Source organism: Chamaea fasciata, unplaced genomic scaffold, assembly GCF_029207755.1.
Source record: "Chamaea fasciata isolate MVZ Bird 193981 ecotype frontalis unplaced genomic scaffold, bChaFas1.0.hap1 SCAF_6, whole genome shotgun sequence".
Lineage (NCBI taxonomy): Eukaryota > Metazoa > Chordata > Aves > Passeriformes > Sylviidae > Chamaea > Chamaea fasciata.
Window position 1 is genome coordinate 29,254,451 of NW_027094091.1, and position 17,592 is coordinate 29,272,042.

At 34.2% G+C, this 17,592-nt stretch overlaps 1 protein-coding gene across 6 annotated transcripts in view; it reads left to right on the forward strand.

The window, feature by feature from the left end:
- Positions 1-17,592, forward strand: part of MICU3 (mitochondrial calcium uptake family member 3) — a 53,335-nt gene that overhangs the window by 23,639 nt on the left and 12,104 nt on the right. For 2 of the 6 annotated variants that reach the window (XM_066185808.1, XM_066185810.1), the window contains exons 7-11: positions 3,277-3,348; positions 4,681-4,719; positions 7,038-7,133; positions 12,214-12,314; positions 13,801-13,972. In XM_066185808.1, the coding sequence (XP_066041905.1) occupies positions 3,277-3,348; positions 4,681-4,719; positions 7,038-7,133; positions 12,214-12,314; positions 13,801-13,972 (480 nt within the window). The remainder of the gene's footprint in view (positions 1-3,276; positions 3,349-4,680; positions 4,720-7,037; positions 7,134-12,213; positions 12,315-13,800; positions 13,973-17,592) is intronic. The other 4 variants (XM_066185809.1, XM_066185812.1, XM_066185813.1 and 1 more) reach the window with 2 other exon arrangements.

The window sequence follows — 17,592 nt, forward strand, 5'->3', positions numbered from 1 at the left end:
AAGACACCCTAGTTTCCTGTGTGTGCTAACCTTAAGAAAATAGAAATATAGAAGAAAGTCTCCTTATCATGCTGAACTTCCCCCAGTTCTCCTTTTCAGGGATGTGAGATCTGAGATCTGGGGGCTTGTTCTGGTGACATGGCTTAAGCAGAACAGGTGTCTGCTTGAATTCCAAATTTACTTTGGAAGGTGACACCACTTGCAAATTGTGGCATTGCTGGTCATTTTTTCTTTTTTTTGTATTCTGTTATTAAATGTACACATCCTTGTATGTGCTAATTCTTAACAAGCATCTCCTCAGGTTGGAGGAACAAACCAGAAAACATTGGATTAATTAACAAAAGGAAAAAATAGAGGAGGAAGAAGAAAAAAAAGCATCTTTCATGATTCAATTAAACAGAATATGGTGGAATAGACTGACAAGTTTGTTCTAAAAGAAAAAAAGGATTCCATTACAACAGCTAAATGGGAGGAAATTTAAGCAAGATGCTTTGTTTTTCAGAAACTGATGCTAAAAATGAAATAAAATAAGCCTGTAAAGTGGGAAACAAGGACAATATTTAACTATGGATATTGCATCTTTTCTTTCTAACTATGCTTTTCTAGTCCTCTTCATGTCCTGCTGTGTATTTGTTCTCTGTCATTATCCTCGGGTAAAGTTTCTCCTTATTCTATTTCTGTTAGCAGGCTTGGTGGATAAAAGAAAGAAAGTAGAATTTTCAAACAATAGATATACTGTCCCCAACCTATAATTGTATTTAACTTACTTGTATAGATTAAACTTGAGTGCAATTCTGCTTCATTAGGTGTCAGTGATCTTTAAAAAATAAGATTGGAACCCTTAAGTTAGAATGTTCGATCTGAAGTGAAAAGACTAAAATAGATAGGTAGATAGATTTTTGTGTAAAAAAGTAAATATGAAAATAGCAGTTGATTCAGTGATACTGCAGCTGTGATAGAACTGGCCCCAGAACATACATTTGGCATCTTTACTCACCTTGCTTGAATATGATGTATCATATCCTGTGTGCATGAAAGAAGGAGACTGGCAACAAAAGTTACCATTTGAACTACCTCAACATTTTCAAAATATTTATCCATCAATTACAGGCAGCTTTCACAAAATTGGTAGTAAATTCTTTGCAGTTTTACAAATAAAAGAGACTTTGAAGAGCTTTGTTTAGGGATCATATTATGTGGTTCTTGAGGAAAACAGTATGTGTAGTGAAGAGTTGAAAAATAATAAATTTTTCTGATAAGAGCTGTATTGTTTTTGTAAACTAATTTCATGGTGTTTGTGCTTTCCTCTTTGCTTATGTCATAGCGAGGAGGTCAGGGAACAGAAGGATTGTGTTGCCTTGTTACTGGAGATCCTGTTTTTGCTGCCTTCAGCAGTCAATCTCATTATCCTGTTTCAAACAATGTTCCTATGAAAGTACTCCTAGACCCTTCTTGCATTCACTTTTTTCACTCACTGGTATCCTATAGCACTCTTTCTGAACAAAAGATCCATTTCCAGAAGTTTAGCAAGGGCTTTAATAATGCATGCAACAGAATCCTACTCCCTTTGCCTCTGTGGCAGGGGAAATACATCCAAGGATGTCTTGCTTTCTACTGATCTTTTTTGGCTTTTCAATTACTGCCACTCTTCTCTCCTGTTTGATGGCTTGTCACTTCACTTTTCACAAGGGATTTTCTTTCTGTTTTTCTCTGTTCATTTAACTTTTTTCTTTGCATTTTTCTGGGTTGCAAACTGTGTAGTACTCTATCCTCTCATGACTCTTTCCTTGGCATAAGTTACAGTAATTTGTGCCTGTTGGTTTGGAAAAAAATTTGAAAAAATCTGCCAAGGTCTGTAAATTTATCCAATACTCAAAAATAGGTATTGTCATACACAAGATGTTCTGGTCTGTATTTGTCTTATAGGAAATTCCAGAGCTCAGTAGTCAATTTTGGTAATTTATAAAATGTTTTTTATAAATATGTTTGCTACTTAATCACTAAACATTGAATTTTAAAGCTTGTAAAGCTTGCTGGTCCCTTTGTCTTAGTCACCTGCCTTCTCTGAAATAAAGATATCTGGAAATTTAGTTTGGAAACTTTCCTTACAAAATGTATCACACACACTTTGTTTCACATTCCAGTCCTTGTGGAGCTCTGTGTACATGCCATTACATTATCAGGTTTTACCAGACTTCTCTAGGTAAAATCGCACCTTTGAAAAGACTGCTGCAGTTGTGTCTGTATGCCAAGGAGTTTGGTTCTGAAAAGACCATATTTTAGATAGGACAAGTTTCTCAGATCAGGGTTTATCCCTTTTCCAGCCCACTTAGAGGATAACAAATGCTGCACGTGACAGTACGATATTTTCACATGCAGTTTTTTAAAAAGCTGAAGTTCTAGTAGAGACCTAGATGGTATCATAGTTAATACTGCTCTCTCTTGCTAAACACTGTGAGACCTTTTTCAATGGTTCGGGAACATTAATTGGTATTACTATAAATAAAAATACCTAAATAAAACAGATACTTGCAAAGAAAGATAAGTACAATCCAGTTCTTACTCTGAAGACTTTACAAAAATAAATATGCTTAAGAATCTCTATGTTTGAAATCTTGTATTTGAGGTTTTCTCAGAAGTCATGTTTAAAGCTCTTCATGTTGAGATTGTTGTGAAAGGGGTATTTTACGACACCTGAAGGTATTCTTTGAACAGACTTGAAAAGAAAGGGTACTTGATAAATTACTCTTGAGCAGTAGTTTGTTGCTGCTGAAGGGGAATGTTTCACCCCCACCAGGTGTTTCTACCCCTCCCTTGTGCCAGCAGGAGTAAGAACTGATCAGGGTTGAAACTAATATGAAAAAAAGATTGATCCAACTGACTACATTACTCTACCAAATAAATACATAACAGATACTAATTAGAACCTGACAAGAAAGGATGTGCCTTGAGGTGGTGAAAAAGGGTGGAACTTCGCCTTTTTATATTGGCCAGATTGGCTAAATAGGACATTCTTAGTATTGTGTTCCCAAGTAGAATTGCTACCCTTACTTTATGGGAAAAAAGATTTCCTTTTCCCCTTTTTGTGTCATGGTTTAAGTCACAGAAGGAACACGAAAGCATGAGTATGAACACTAAAGCATCGCTGGAATTCTGGTATTTCAGTGAAGAACTGCATTTTAATACAGTTTGTAATGTTCCTTATGATGAAGGATATTGTTGTGCATGTGAAAACAGGCTGAACACTAAATATGAACAAAATGGTTTGGTTTTTAGCTCCAAGAGATCTTCAGGAAAAAAAATGAGAAGAGAGAAAAAAGAGGAGATGAAGAAAAACGTGCAATGCTGGTAAGTAAAATCAGAAAAGTTCCATCTGGTAGTTTGTTTGCTTTTTTTTGTTGTAGGACAAAATTATGTGTGTACATATTTCACTGATTACTTTTTTTAAACATTACATTCATATTGTTAAAAGAATATGCATAACTTTAAATGTAGAAAAAAGCAGTATTTAGCCTAAACTGCAGTTACTGGGAAAAAAAGAGTAAGTGGTTTAGATGAAGAAAAAAATAGTGTTTAAATACTGTAGTATATGTTATGACAGTAGCGTTGATTCCATTTGGAGTTTAGAAATCTAGGGAAAAGTGAATCATAATGACCCACTGTTGCTGTCTATGACAGTGAGAGATCTCAGTGGGAAGGCTAAGTTATACGCTTACTTTCAGAACTAACTGAAGCTGTTCACGTAGACCTACTGATCCTGGTGCTTGTTATCCACATTGTAGTTTTAAAATAGATTATGAAATGTTACAACTGAACTTAGATTTTATACTTAAATTTAACTTCGTACTAAGTAATGCTTACTACCAATGCAAAATATATTAATCTGAATTGATTTTCGCGGAATATTGGGTATGCACATGTCAAACTTGCATTTCATGCAAATAAATAAAAAAGTTAAGTCAGAAATAAATGAGTCTGTGGTGGTTTTTCTAAGGTATGGCAGCAGTAACAGGTACTTCTTTTACTGTTGGGAAAGTTAAATATCAGGGATAAATCTCTGTCAAGCAGAAAGCAGAAAAAAAAGTTCATTTGCAATTTGCATATTTATGGCAAAAATCTTTATTATGAGAACTGTTTTGACATATCAGCAGAGCTTCTCAGTGTCCATTACACCTTTGCCAACATCAGTGCTCAGTCTCAGTTCTTTGTCCATGAAACCACAGGAGGTATGATTTTCAAGAATTAATACTTTTTAAACTTTCCCTGAGGAAAAAGGAAGGAATTTTTTTTTTCCCACTCAGAGAGACCTATCCTGATCAGTTTTTCAAAACTGTAGGTCAGTTGTTGAATCTCTTATAGATTGTTTATTTTGAACAAAGGAAACTTATACCTAAAGGAAGAGCTTTTGGAGAACATAAAGATTGCAAAATGACACATAAATCCTGAGGGTAATCTCTAAAAATCTGTACTTCTCTTTTGAAAATTTGAAGAGTAAGACTGCAAATAAACCATTTTTTTCTTCACTGTCATTTTGAAAACAAATAAACAAACAAAAAGACTAATAATATGTAAAGTAAAGGTTTGCTTGTCTTAACCTATTCTGTTGTCTTTTTTTCTCCCTTCTTCTGTCTTCATTCTGACATGTGACACTTGGCTTGGCCCATTTTTGCTGTATGTCAGCGTCTTCAACTTTATGGATATCACACTCCTACTAACAGTGTATGTACTCTAATTATTTTCAATTGATGCAGTCTTCACCAGTGAGATGAAATAATATGCTATAAGAAATTTTATTGTATTTGTCTTTTTCATCATGTAAATTATTTCTGCTAATCTGTAAAAATGTGAGGAATCTTGACTTGAATAAAAGACTGTTGCATGCATGCTGAACACGCAAGCCTATCAGGAGGAAAGGTTGCGCTCTATTTACATAAAATGGAGGAAACAGTATTTTTAAGGGAAAGTTCAAAATACGTTTCAATAAACTATAGACAAATCTTTAATTAATGTGTGCAAATTAAGTCCTCCTGCATGAGTCATTTGATCTCTTTGTTTCCTTATGTGTATAGTGTGAATAATTAGTCAATTGCATCCTTCACCTCTTTGTTGCCCCCCAAAAAGAAACCTGAAGGGAGCTTTCCTATTTTTATGCTTCACCTACAGAACAAATATATAAGAACTTGCAATGCTGAACAAGGAAAGTATTTTACAGAACAAATACTCCCTGTATTACGTAGGTAACAGTAAACTTCTTTTCAATCATTTTTGAGAGGTGAAAAGGAGAAGCAGCAAGAGATCTTCTGACATTTTTAATGTCTTCATCATGATCTATTTCTGGATCATGGCAGAAGTAAAACAGTTTTTAAAAACCAGAGATTTGATGTTTAAAAAGAAGAATTCATCTTGTGGCATTATTGTGCTATTCCAAGTGAGGGGATAGAATCCAGGAGAATTAGATAACTAGTGAAATTCCAGTTTTAAAATCTGTTTCTTTATGTAATTATTCACAGAAATGCACAGATTTGAGCAATATGCAGGAAGTCTATTGAACTAAAAAGTGCAGTTGATGTGCATACTCCAATTATGTGAGAAAAATTAAGTAGAATGTGCAAGGCCTTATGATTCAATCGATTTCAGATCAGGTTTACTGTAGTGAAACTTGCTGGACAGTGACTGCCATATTCCCATGGCTTCCTCCTGTTTCAAGCTGAAGCCAAACTAGTTAGACATTCTACTTACGTAATTTTCAACTTCAGTTAAAAAATCTCCTTCTGGACTCCAGCCATGTCCAAGCACTTTATTAAGATAATGCCCAGTAGTGTGCCATATTTTTTGCCCTCCTCTTACCTTAATGAAGATTTCCATACAAAGGAGACTCAGGTATATAGGAGTTTAAAAAAAACAAACAAAAAAACAACTCATCTCCAAAAATTGGTATTTTGGGGTTCTGTTTCTCCTACTGAAAGAAGAAATGTAGCAGCCTTTTGTTTCCCTTGATATCCTGAGGAGTTGAAGATATCCAGGTTCCAAGGAGATGTAACCCTAAAATATCTGGGATAGTCCAACACGCTGTCTCATGCATGAGGCCCTTCTCACTTCATCTTACAAATCAGTTCTAACTTTTTAAAAATGTGTTGAGGTCCATAGGCCATAAAAAGCATACAGGGATGTATGCTTTAAATGGGTTAAATATTTTAGTATTTTCATTTGCACAGGTTACTTCTTTCAAGCCATGTTCTGGTGCATACTGCATTTGTGTCATGGCATGGACTGCATGAGTGCTTTCACTGACCAAATGCCAACCAGAACATGTAACTGTGGTGTGATGCATGTTACGGAAATAAAATGTGCACACCCAGAAGTACTAATTCAATTGACTAGAGTAACTCCAGTAAGAGAACAAATTCAGTGAATATTTAAAATAGATAATTATAGAATTGTGTGCATGAAAGAATGTGGTGTTCATTCACATGACAAGGTAAATTTGATTATCAGACGTGGAGAGTGTTTTCCTGATAGGTATGTTACAGTTGAAGTTGAACTTACTAGGTTTGTTTGTTGCCTTTCTTTGTTGGTCAATGATGTCACCATAAATATTAGATTAAATTATTTTATATAACTAGTTTCATGGTAATATTTTATTTTAATCAATGAAAAAATTAATTTCATAAATATACAAATTAATATTTTCTGAAAAACAGAATATTTAAAACAGTGGCAAAATACGGAGTTTAAATGGCCATATTGACATGTACTTGTAGTAAATATTTTCACTTTTGCTGTCTTGAATTGATTTTGTTTGAGAAGATGGACTCTGGTGGTACTTTCGGTGCAGCCACCAGAGCATTAAGCAAATAACTGTAATAGACCAGTGTTCCTTTCATTTACAAAGTGTCATGTAACTGGTTAAAATGTCACTGTTTAGAAGCAAGAGAACCAAACCCTGGTTTGGAAGATCAGTTAGAAAAGATTTTAAAAGTTTATAAATGGTTGTTCTATTGTTGTTTTTCAAACAATTGTGCTTCTTGAAACTGCAGGTTCTTAAAACAGAAGGAGAGGAACTTGTCCCCAGAAGCTATTGGGATACTTTGAGACGTAGCACAAGCCAAGCACTCTTTTCAGACCTTGCGGAGGTATAAAACAACCTCTCTGGTCCATAAACAGACTGCTACTTGATTTATTCTGTTCTGATTGTTTTCTTATATTATGCACCTTGTTTCTTCTTTTCCTTTTAATTACTTTTTTGTTTTAAACCTGAAAGTTCTCAGATCAAATGCATTTGGTTCTATACAATGTGATAATTGAAGGTTGTCATTTCCAAGTGAAAGCAAAGTTACCTTTTGAAAGAGTTGGAAGTTGAAGTTCTCTTCAGTCCTCACTATAAGAAGCCTTTTCTAACACTAGTAGTCATGGCATTTCACAGTTAGAGAAGTAATTCAGGAAGCCTTTGTCATTTAGGCGTGGTCCAGTAAAATGACAACTTTATTGAGAGTTCTGGCCCTCTAAGATTTTAATCTTTATGTCCTTAATGTGCTTTTTATGTGTATTATCATAGCAAATCTTCACAAAAAGTATAATAATTCTTTAATTATTGGAGAAAACCAGGAATGTTTTAAGGTAACCAAAAGATTTGTCCATCTTTTTTAATATTTCATGATCATTATGGAGGTCTAGAAATACCACTGAGCCATCAAATTAATTTCCATAATGCTTTAAGTTCTAATAATTCCTGTTTCATGATCTGCTTCTAGATAATTGAATAAGATATTTCTTTGTATTTATTATTTCAAAAAACTAGATCTATTTATCTAGTCAAAAAACTAGATCCTTTATACTTTTCTGTGCCCCACACAGTGCAAGTGGTTGCTCTGCTGGTAGTAGCATTAAAAAACATACTGCAACTCCCCACTGACTCTGGTCTCAGAGTTCCATATTTCCTAAGCAGGAACATAATGAGAAAAGAGCAAGGAACCAAAAGTGACCTCCAGAGTAAAACAGTCTTTTTCCTTGGTTTGGAAGCAATGTGTGCTTCACATTAAAAGTAATTAGTGTTTTGTCCCTGCTGTTCTCTGCAGAAGCTCATGAATAACCTGAGGACTTTGATGGACTTATGTCTGATTTCCAGGCTAAATTTACTCATAGTCCTGTTATATTAGTCAGTTTTTCATTACTTTTCATAGCACTTTTTTTTCTTCATTGTTAATCTTACCCATTGTTGTGTTTATAAATGCAGTCATAGTTCTCTGTTTAAATTTATTTGAATTTTAAGTATGAGCCAAACAAAATAAGGTATTTGATTTTTCATTTAAGGTAGAACCTACCTTTCGTAGGGATCAAATAAACCTTTTCTATATTTCTCTCAACTTGTGTTCATTTGCCCTTCAACAAAACAAAATGTAGTATTACAGAATTGAGTTTTGTAACAATTTTTGTAGCAACATCCGTAGTAATACATATACATAGTAATCTTGCAATAAAGCAGTATACTCAGCCTATCTTTCTGTGCTTCTATGTTGATGAGCTTCTGAATTGTTAATCTAGTTATTAATCCTGATTTATTCCACAAAATTTTAAAATCCAGAATATCAATGCTCTTGTCTAGTCAGATTAAGGAGTCATAGAAGGGAGAGAAGGCTTCTCATTTCAGTGTTTATTCAAGAAGCTTGGGTCATTGAGTTTTCTGAATGAAATGTCATCTTAATGTACAGTTAGCTGGGCATGAATTCAGTCCCAAGTATAGATGGACTTAAATTTGGTAATCTCTACATGTTTCATTTGAAGAGAGAGAGGTTTTTTAATATCTGATGCCTCAGACTAATATCTGTAACTATACTGTAATTGAAGCTTAATAGCAGCTATACTCAGTAGTGATTTAAATTCTCCATAAAGTGTATAAAAAGCCTGTCCGCTTACTTGTAAATCATTTTATGAAGAAAAATCATGTTCTGCATTTTCTCCACTGACAATTTCCCACTTCTCACCGTAATTATCTTTATCTTGATTGGTTTGGGCCAGCTGGCTTTCATCCATATTCTCATCTCTCCCAGGTACTCTTGCATCTGAATAATATTATAGCTATTTCTAGTAAGAAAGTGGCATAAAGCAAGGTGATACTGGGGTCTCTGTTGTTTCATAGGCTTTTGAGAAGGCTATATGTAAATTGAAAAGGAGAGTAAATAAGGTTTGTTGCTATGGGAATTAAAATGTCTCTTTGGAGAGTAAAGTTATTTATCACAACTGGGTTTTTTTTGGACAATGTATAATTCTGTTTCTGTTCTTCCTAATTTAGCAATTCCACCATCCTGTTGGAATATGGCAGTTATCACAATTCAGTTTTGGGGTTTATTCTTAAATTACTAAGTAAAACTGGGTATCAGTAGGTTAGTTATCACTGTTGGAAAAATCAAGAGTTTGCAGTAGAAAGCTCTTATTAAATCAAATCATAATATACATAATTATTGGAATATGTTAGTAAAAGTTCAGTCGATGCTCATAAGCATTACCTACTTTTAGTCAGTCCTTGTAAATCAAGAACTTGAAACTAATTTTGCAGAATACAAAATAAATAGACTTTATGCACTTTAGGTAGAAAACAGAAAGGCAAAGATACTGCCATTATGCATCAAATCAGTAAGGTGATTGAAACACTTGTTTTTGTTCTGTCTCTACCTGCATTTGTATTCCAATTAGTGTAAAGGTAAAGAGAAATGAGAAGGATTTTATTCTCATTTAAATGACTGCAAAATGCATTTGATCAAAATTGAGGCTCATATTTGTATACATGGAAACAGGAGATAATTTAATTTTCACTGATCTAAAATAAATAAAACTAATTTTATCGTGAAAAATAAATAATAGCTTTAAATGATTAAGGCTTCTGGTTTTATCCTTTATGGCATAAAAGAGAGAATTTATTTAATGCTATCAGTGCAGAAGGAGCACAGGAATAGTTTTCAGCTGCCTGCAGTTCTTCAGGGAAGCATATTGGGTTGAGTTTCTGCAGTGAGGTTTTTGTTGGGGTTTTTTTCATTTAGTGAGGCCAACCAAGTGGGAATTGTGAAAAGACTTACAGATTGTATTTTTTTTTAACGGTTCTTTAGATATGGGTGAATGCAACCTAAGTCTAAGGTTTTGAAATGTTTTTGCAAGATGAAAGGCTGTAATTTAACATTTGATATCTTTTCAGTGTACTTGAGGGAAATTGTTTGAATGTGCTTAGGGATTTAATTGCTTAAAAGACATAAGAAATCAGGGTATCTGCATTTCAGTATATTGTGTCCTGTACTGGAGGATAACAATATTAAAAGACAAATAGTGATTACTTTTCTGAATTAGTTTGCTCACTTGAAGGGCAGAGCTGCCTTAATTGAAGGGCATGAAATATCTCTACCTCTATATACACTATGTCATCTTATTTCTCCCTGGAGAAGAATATGAGAATAAAAAGGAAGCTAGAGTACATGAAATACAATCTTGAGAATCCTAAACTGATTATGCTAAAAAACAGAAAAGTCTCTCTCATTTCTTTAGACTGGATGTTGAAAGAGATTTGTTGTTGTTACTGCCTTGTGTTTTCCCTTTTTGTTGATATATAAATATTTTTAATGAATATTGCACTTTCCATTTTTTACAAATCAGTATGTAAATTTGAAAATAATATAACATATTTTAGAGAATGGAGATGTGAAATGCTTTTTCATGGTACATGATTTATCATGATGTTGAATTATTGCATATTGTTCAAAATTTTTTCCTGGTTTCTTCACTTAGTATTTCTTTGTCTGTTACAAATTTATAGCCTCCTCAGTGAAGAAATAGAGTCAGACTTAAAGGAATCTGAGTGTGGCTTGCAGGTTCATACATGCAGAGCTTTATAGAGCTGTATAAACAGTTTTCTATACTTATGGTAGATCCCATGGGTTTATAATGTATCATTATATTATAGTGATAAATTATTACTGTTACATCGCCAAATATTTGCTAGGTTTCTGTACTGTGCCTTGTTTTGTACTGTAACACTAGAGTCAGCAGGCAAACTTCCTAATGGGTGGTAGCTCGCCTAGGAAGAGCAGAGACTGCTCTCCTACTCTTTGCTTTTCATAAAGTCTTTGTAAGAAAAATGAGAGCTTGGATGGGAGGCAATCCCTAAGCAGCCACAGTAAGGAGACTAAATAAATAAATTTTTAAATTTCAAATGTTGGCAGAAGCATGTTGATGCCAGGAGGGCAGTGTCATGTTGGACTACTGTGGCTTATTCAAGAGCTTTATATTACTGAATTATTCCTCTATCTTTTCAGTGTATCGAGAGCTTCTTTTTCAAAGAAGTAAAATCAATGCATATATACAATAGTTAAGGGCAATGAATATGTAGTAAAAAAAGTGGAATATTATGCAATCACTATACAGAGATGATAGTTACTTCTGTTTGGATTCCTGTTTACAACTTTTTACTATTACGAATGGTCAAAATTAGTTGGCTTTCTCTTCTAATTGTGGCCTTCAAAATCTTTTGTTATTTATTAAGGAAAAAGTATTAATACATATTCAGAGATTCCAGTCCTGCGCAGAGACCACAACCCAGTAGATGAGGAACATCCTTAAGAGAAGTAATCCAAATACTGCTTCATTATTTCAAAATATTTCGTAATTCTGGTGTTTTAAATGTGTTTGGGCGATAACATTTAAGATGTAACTATCTGCCACTTACAGAAAAGAATCATGTAAAGTACACCTAACTTGATGTGATTTTAGAACACAATCCCATACTTGGCTTTTGAAATATAGAATAAGAGTATATGAACTAATGTCCTCTAATTTCTTTGTAGTTTCATAGTAGAAGGGAAAGGAGGTTGTGTACAAAGGGAGTTACATTTTATGGTTTACCTTAACTGACAAGAATTTTCTTTTTCCTCACAAGTTTCTGCTTTTATTTTTCATACCTTTTCCCCCTTCACTGCAGCTTCCATTACATCATTCTGTTGGTTTAACTACTTTCTACTAAATGCAATTAACAGCTACTGCCATTTTTGAGTGAAAATTGCATGGCAAAATCATTGTGATGGATTTCAGTACTAAAATCTTTTTTAAGACTATAAACATAAAATACAAACTCTTTTAATAGAAAAGTCTATTATCATGATAGGCATTCTCAGATTATACTTCTGTATCTGATCCAATCATGGCCTTTAATTTTTTTTTATTCTACTATTTAAGCGTGCTGATGATATTTCAAGTTCACTGTCAGATACTACATTGCTTGTACACTTTTTTGGCAAGAAAGGAAAAGCTGAACTGAACTTTGAAGATTTTTATAGGTGAGTCTCAATTTCATTAATTCCTTCTAAAAATATTTGTATAGTTGTTCTAATTAATGTATACTATGTTATTATACACATAGCTTATGCAGGTATGTTTATAATAGTTTATGTTCCCTTTGTGTGTGTTACATACACAAAGAGCAAAATAAAACAGTAAGTGGCCAACAATAAAAAGTCCTCTTCCAGTGCTGGTGCATTTGCAAATTTTGTTAGCACTTGTGTGTTTAGTTAGTTCGGGGTGGAAAGGTTATACCCCAGCCCTGTCCTTATTGATAGATAGGAACTTCTTTCTTGGTTTTGAATTGCTTATATCTTTTCCCCTGTTTGTTAGTGCTTTAAAAAAAAAATTGTGTGCATCTCTGCACTTAGGGACATATTTAAATGCAAAATTTTTTTGAAGATATCATTCAGGCACCTTAGAACAAGCTTCTTTGGATAAAATTTAAAACACAATGGAAGCTGTTGGCTTAGTTATTGCACCAGTAAATATAAACTTTAAAAATACAGGGAGGGTTATGCTATAAAAACAGAACCATAAAACTGTATGCTTCTGCGTAACTGGGAGAGATAGACTATTTAGTTATTGCTTCCTTAGTAAATACTCATAATATCTATTGTCTTTATCACTTAACTGTGTATTCCAATCAATCAGAATTTTACAAAATATTTTGCCTTAAATGAGAAGTCCTGAAAAGTATTCAGTATTGTACATAATATAAAAACTGTATCATTAAGTGAAATCATGTTGTAAATTCAAAGTAGGAAGCAGCAGAGATGGTAGTTTTACAAAAGACATCTAGTTAAAATGCTGTGGTATGTGGTTGACAATGAGATGAACATGAGCTCCCAGTGCACTACTGTGACCAGAGTGCTAATTTCACCCTTGGCTATAGGACTAGGGCATCACATAGAATCAGAGAAGTTACTTTTCATAGGTCACTGTTTTTTTATTTGGTGTCCAGAATATTCTAAATGGGTTGTTAAGTTGGGAAGAGTTTATAAAAATAAGAATAGGGAAGTATTTTTCAAAAAGGGTTAGACTAAAAGACTGCAAGCACTCATCATACTCCACTTGTTAAAAAGACAAGGTTAAATTTCAAACTGTAAGCAACTACATGGGGGAGTACATTTTGGGAATTAATTTAGTACCATGATGGAAATTTGAATTAAGCAGATACAAATAAAGAGCTGTTACCCACTGAGGAAGAAAATTAGGCAAACACAAACTAGAATTAGATTACAGATGTAAGTATCAAGTAATTGTAATCCTTACTAACACATTTCATCACTGCATTAAAATTGTTGCATTGACTTGAAAATATGTCAATATAGATAGGGGATTTACCAAATTTACCGTAAGTCCTGCAAAAAGAAAACTAATTTGTATAACATTATTTGGCTCATATTCTGTGAGTCTTTTAAGGACATGAACAGTAAAAATACAAAGTATGACAATTTCTTCACTTTTTTTTTTTTGCTTTAGATTTATGGATAACCTGCAAACTGAAGTTCTAGAGATAGAATTCCTTTCCTACTCTAATGGGATGAACACCATCAGTGAGGAAGACTTTGCCCATATTCTCTTGAGGTATACAAATGTGGAAAATACATCAAGTTACCTGGAAAACATGCGCTGCAGTATTCCTGAAGAAAAGGTAATTGTTTAGCAGTGGACCACAGCATGCAGTCCCAGTGTCTCTAAGCTTTGTTGGACTGAATTACTTAGCACCAGGATTTTATTCTGATCATAAACTGCATGCCTGGTTACTACATGCCTTTTCAGGTTACTTGCTGAATAAAAAGTAAAAGAGTAAATAGCATAGAATTATAGTCCATAGGATTTAGCTAGTAGTATTGTTGAAGTTTAGATAGAAAGTAACAGAACATGTTAAATTGCAAAAACCATAAGATAATAAAAAGAAAAATTTTCTAGCAATGAAATAATAAAACAACCCTTTCTTTCCTTCTTTCTTTCTTTCTTTCTTTTCTTTCTTTCTTTCTTTTCTTTCTTTCTTTCTCTTTCTTTCTTTCTTTCTTTCTTTCTTTCTTTCTTTCTTTCTTTCTTTCTCTTTCTTCTTTGCACTGCCATTGGAGAAGCATCTCCTCAGAAACAACATTACATTTTGTCTCGTTGTATTATAGTCTTATTAGTGGATTGCTTGTAATTATTGTTGGTTGTGTGGGTTTTTTAATGATTGAAGAGACAGAAATGATAATATAAACAGTAAAGGTCAGGAGGTAGATAGTCCTTAACTTGTTTAACAACAAATATGTTGTCAGAAGCGTATCTGAGAGAAATGTAGTAGCAACTATGCATCTGTGATAATCTATATGATAGCGTTAAAAGTAGTCCTTCAAACAAGGGATGTTTTGGATGTACTTCTTCTATTTGTGTTTACAGATCAGATTTATCTGTTCTAGAAATCTAACTCTTTCAATAGCTATACCCTTTAATAGCATTGACAGCAGAGCTTGCAAAGAAAAGTAATAAATCAGTTTGAGCAGTTTATTTGGGTTTTGTCTTTAAGAAATGACATTGTAATTTCCATCTTCACACTAAGATCAGTCAACCGACCTGATAGAAGCACACTCTAAAAGTCAGCAGTTTTCTGTTCAAAAATCTGGATTATCTGATTCTTCCTGTGGTTGTACAGCAGTTAAGGCCACTGAATGTTAAATATATCTGGGAAAGCAGGGATGTCTCTTTTGACCAGATTAAGTGTCAGATGAAGTGGTAAGATTGGGATCAGAGTTCCTGCTCAGTCACCCTTTCCAAGTTGTTGGTCTAGGCACTGAGGTACTCAGATCAAGCTGCCATAAAAGGTCTGTGCAGCTTTCAATATTCAGAGCCAAGACAGTGCAACAGAACTTCTATAACTGCATGGTTCCAGATGGAAATCTCAAAAAAAAACCGCGAAAAAAACCAAAAACACACCAAAAAACACTCATTTGGGTCTTGTATAGAAACAATAATGTAAGTATCACTTGGGAAAACTTAAAAATAATGACCATTGTAATTACAGAGAAATACTTTGACTGTCAGAGGTGAAGTAAATATAGAGACACTTTCTTTTGAACACAAGGTAGTAGTCTTTGAAGTTCATCTCTAAGTCTTCCAATGTAATGCAAGTATTCCACTGCAGTTTCCTCTTCTTGGTCTCTGGTGGGACATCAGTTAAGGAAAACTTCCCATGTAGAAAGCTTTGTCACTCAGTTACAACTTTGCTTTTATGCTGTGTTCTGGGAATGTCCTGGCACTGGACAGGTGCTATATATCTGTATGTCATATGCTATAGCTCCATTAAGTGAAACAAGACATTGCTGTTTTTCATAACTTTGTATTATTGGCTTGGTAAATGTGCTGTCACTACATCTCTTATGCTGGACACAGGCTTTTAGGAATAGGACTCTGCCTCTTAATGCCATGGAGGTGTTCGTATTTTGTTCAGATATTGTCACGTTTTTTGACTCTTGTCATAACACTATAATTTGAAGATTATAAAATTTGCTCTTTATTTCATGATAATGATATGCTGCAATACTAATACTAACCAGAGGATTCCATTTAGAAGAAAAATTAGTTGAGTCTGTAAAGTAATAGGCCCATACTCTCACAATTGGCAATGTTAATCTTTCATGGAGCTGTACAAAGAACCCCTGAAGCAGCATGATGATCCTTTGTCATACTGTAATCATGTTCATATGTTCAGCTGGCATGCTGGCATGCTGCCTGCTCACAGGATGTTTTCCTCCTTTTACTAACTAGATGCCAAGCAGTGATTCATGTAAGCTGGCATCATTAATTACTACGGATATCAGCTCCTGAAGAGAGTCTGTGCGTTTTTAGCAGCGCTGGTATATTACCCTGAGCTTTCTTTGCTGTAGTAAAATGTAATCTGTCCATATAATAAAAAAGTTAGCTTCCTTTTTTTGTCATGGTTTAACCCCAGCCATTGACCAAGCCCCATGGAGCCTTTGTTTACTCCTCACCACCAAGATCAGGGAGAGAATTGGAAGGATAAAAGCCAGAAAACTTGAGAGATGAGAAAGAGACAGGTTTTTAGGAAAAGCAAAATTCGTGCACACAAACAAGATTTTTGCAGTAGCCTGACCTCTTATACTTATTTTTTGCATTCAGAATTTTTACAGACAAATTGGGGCACATTAAGGATTTGTGAACCTAAAAATGTCAGCTCAAGACCTTGGTGGATGTTCTCTACAATTGCTGTTTTGCCATAGTACCTGAGGCTCCTGACTGAGAAATGAAGTTTCACTGATCTTGGAATTTCACAAATGGATGGCAGAGTTGTTCCAGTCCCACAGAGTTTTCAGTCTAAACACAGTGCAAGAACTAGAACTTGGACACATAAACTAATAGTGTCAAATGCAATGAAACAAAAAGACAAGTATTGATAATATTAAGTTTTTAAGCTAAAAAATTAAATAAGGTGGTGGTTCTATTTGTGTATATGAGGGTTTCCACCCAATTGTGAAGGATCTGCTTGTTGAGAAAAGCAATTCATGATGGAGATGGGCCAAGCTCTCCACAGAGTTTATAAATCTTAGCTAAGGGTTAGGTAGGATCACTTAAGCAGGGGTTTACATCTCAAGAGTGTGGAGTCCTATTAAATTCTTCTATTATAACAACATTCTGCTGCTCTCCACATTTTCCACAGTCCTTGCTGTTTCATATGGGTCAGCATCCAAACCTCTGCCATCTTCTATGGCACAAACCTACATTTGCATGTTTTCTGTCTTCCACCATACTATAAAGATTAGGTATATGTTTGAGAAGAGACATAGATCAATGTTTTAGTTCAAACAGAAAGGCTCACAGGTCTTACCTGCCTTCGAGTATATTTTCAGAGACAAGTACTTAAATAGAATAAAAGCAAATGGAAAAATAGCCAGGACTTATAGTTAAAGGAGTCCAGGGAGCTCAAGATTTGACAAAGAATGCCATTCCATGTTCAGAATGGCTGAGACCAGTGGGAATATGATATAGGCAATCGTCCTGGCTTAGTTCAAAGTCTCGTTTTCAGATCTCTTTCAGAATTGATTTAGAGATAGTTTATCAGATCTTTGGATCTCTAAGATAGGAAAAAGTCAGAAAAATACTACAAGGAATGAAGATAAACCCTTTTAACAAGAACACTTTCATTGAAACTTTCACAGAAGATATTTTAAAGTCTGGTCAAAATGCAATTGATTTTTTATAAAGCTGGACAAACCCTGGAGTACTTGCAAACCCTCAGCTGAAGAGACTTGGGTGTCT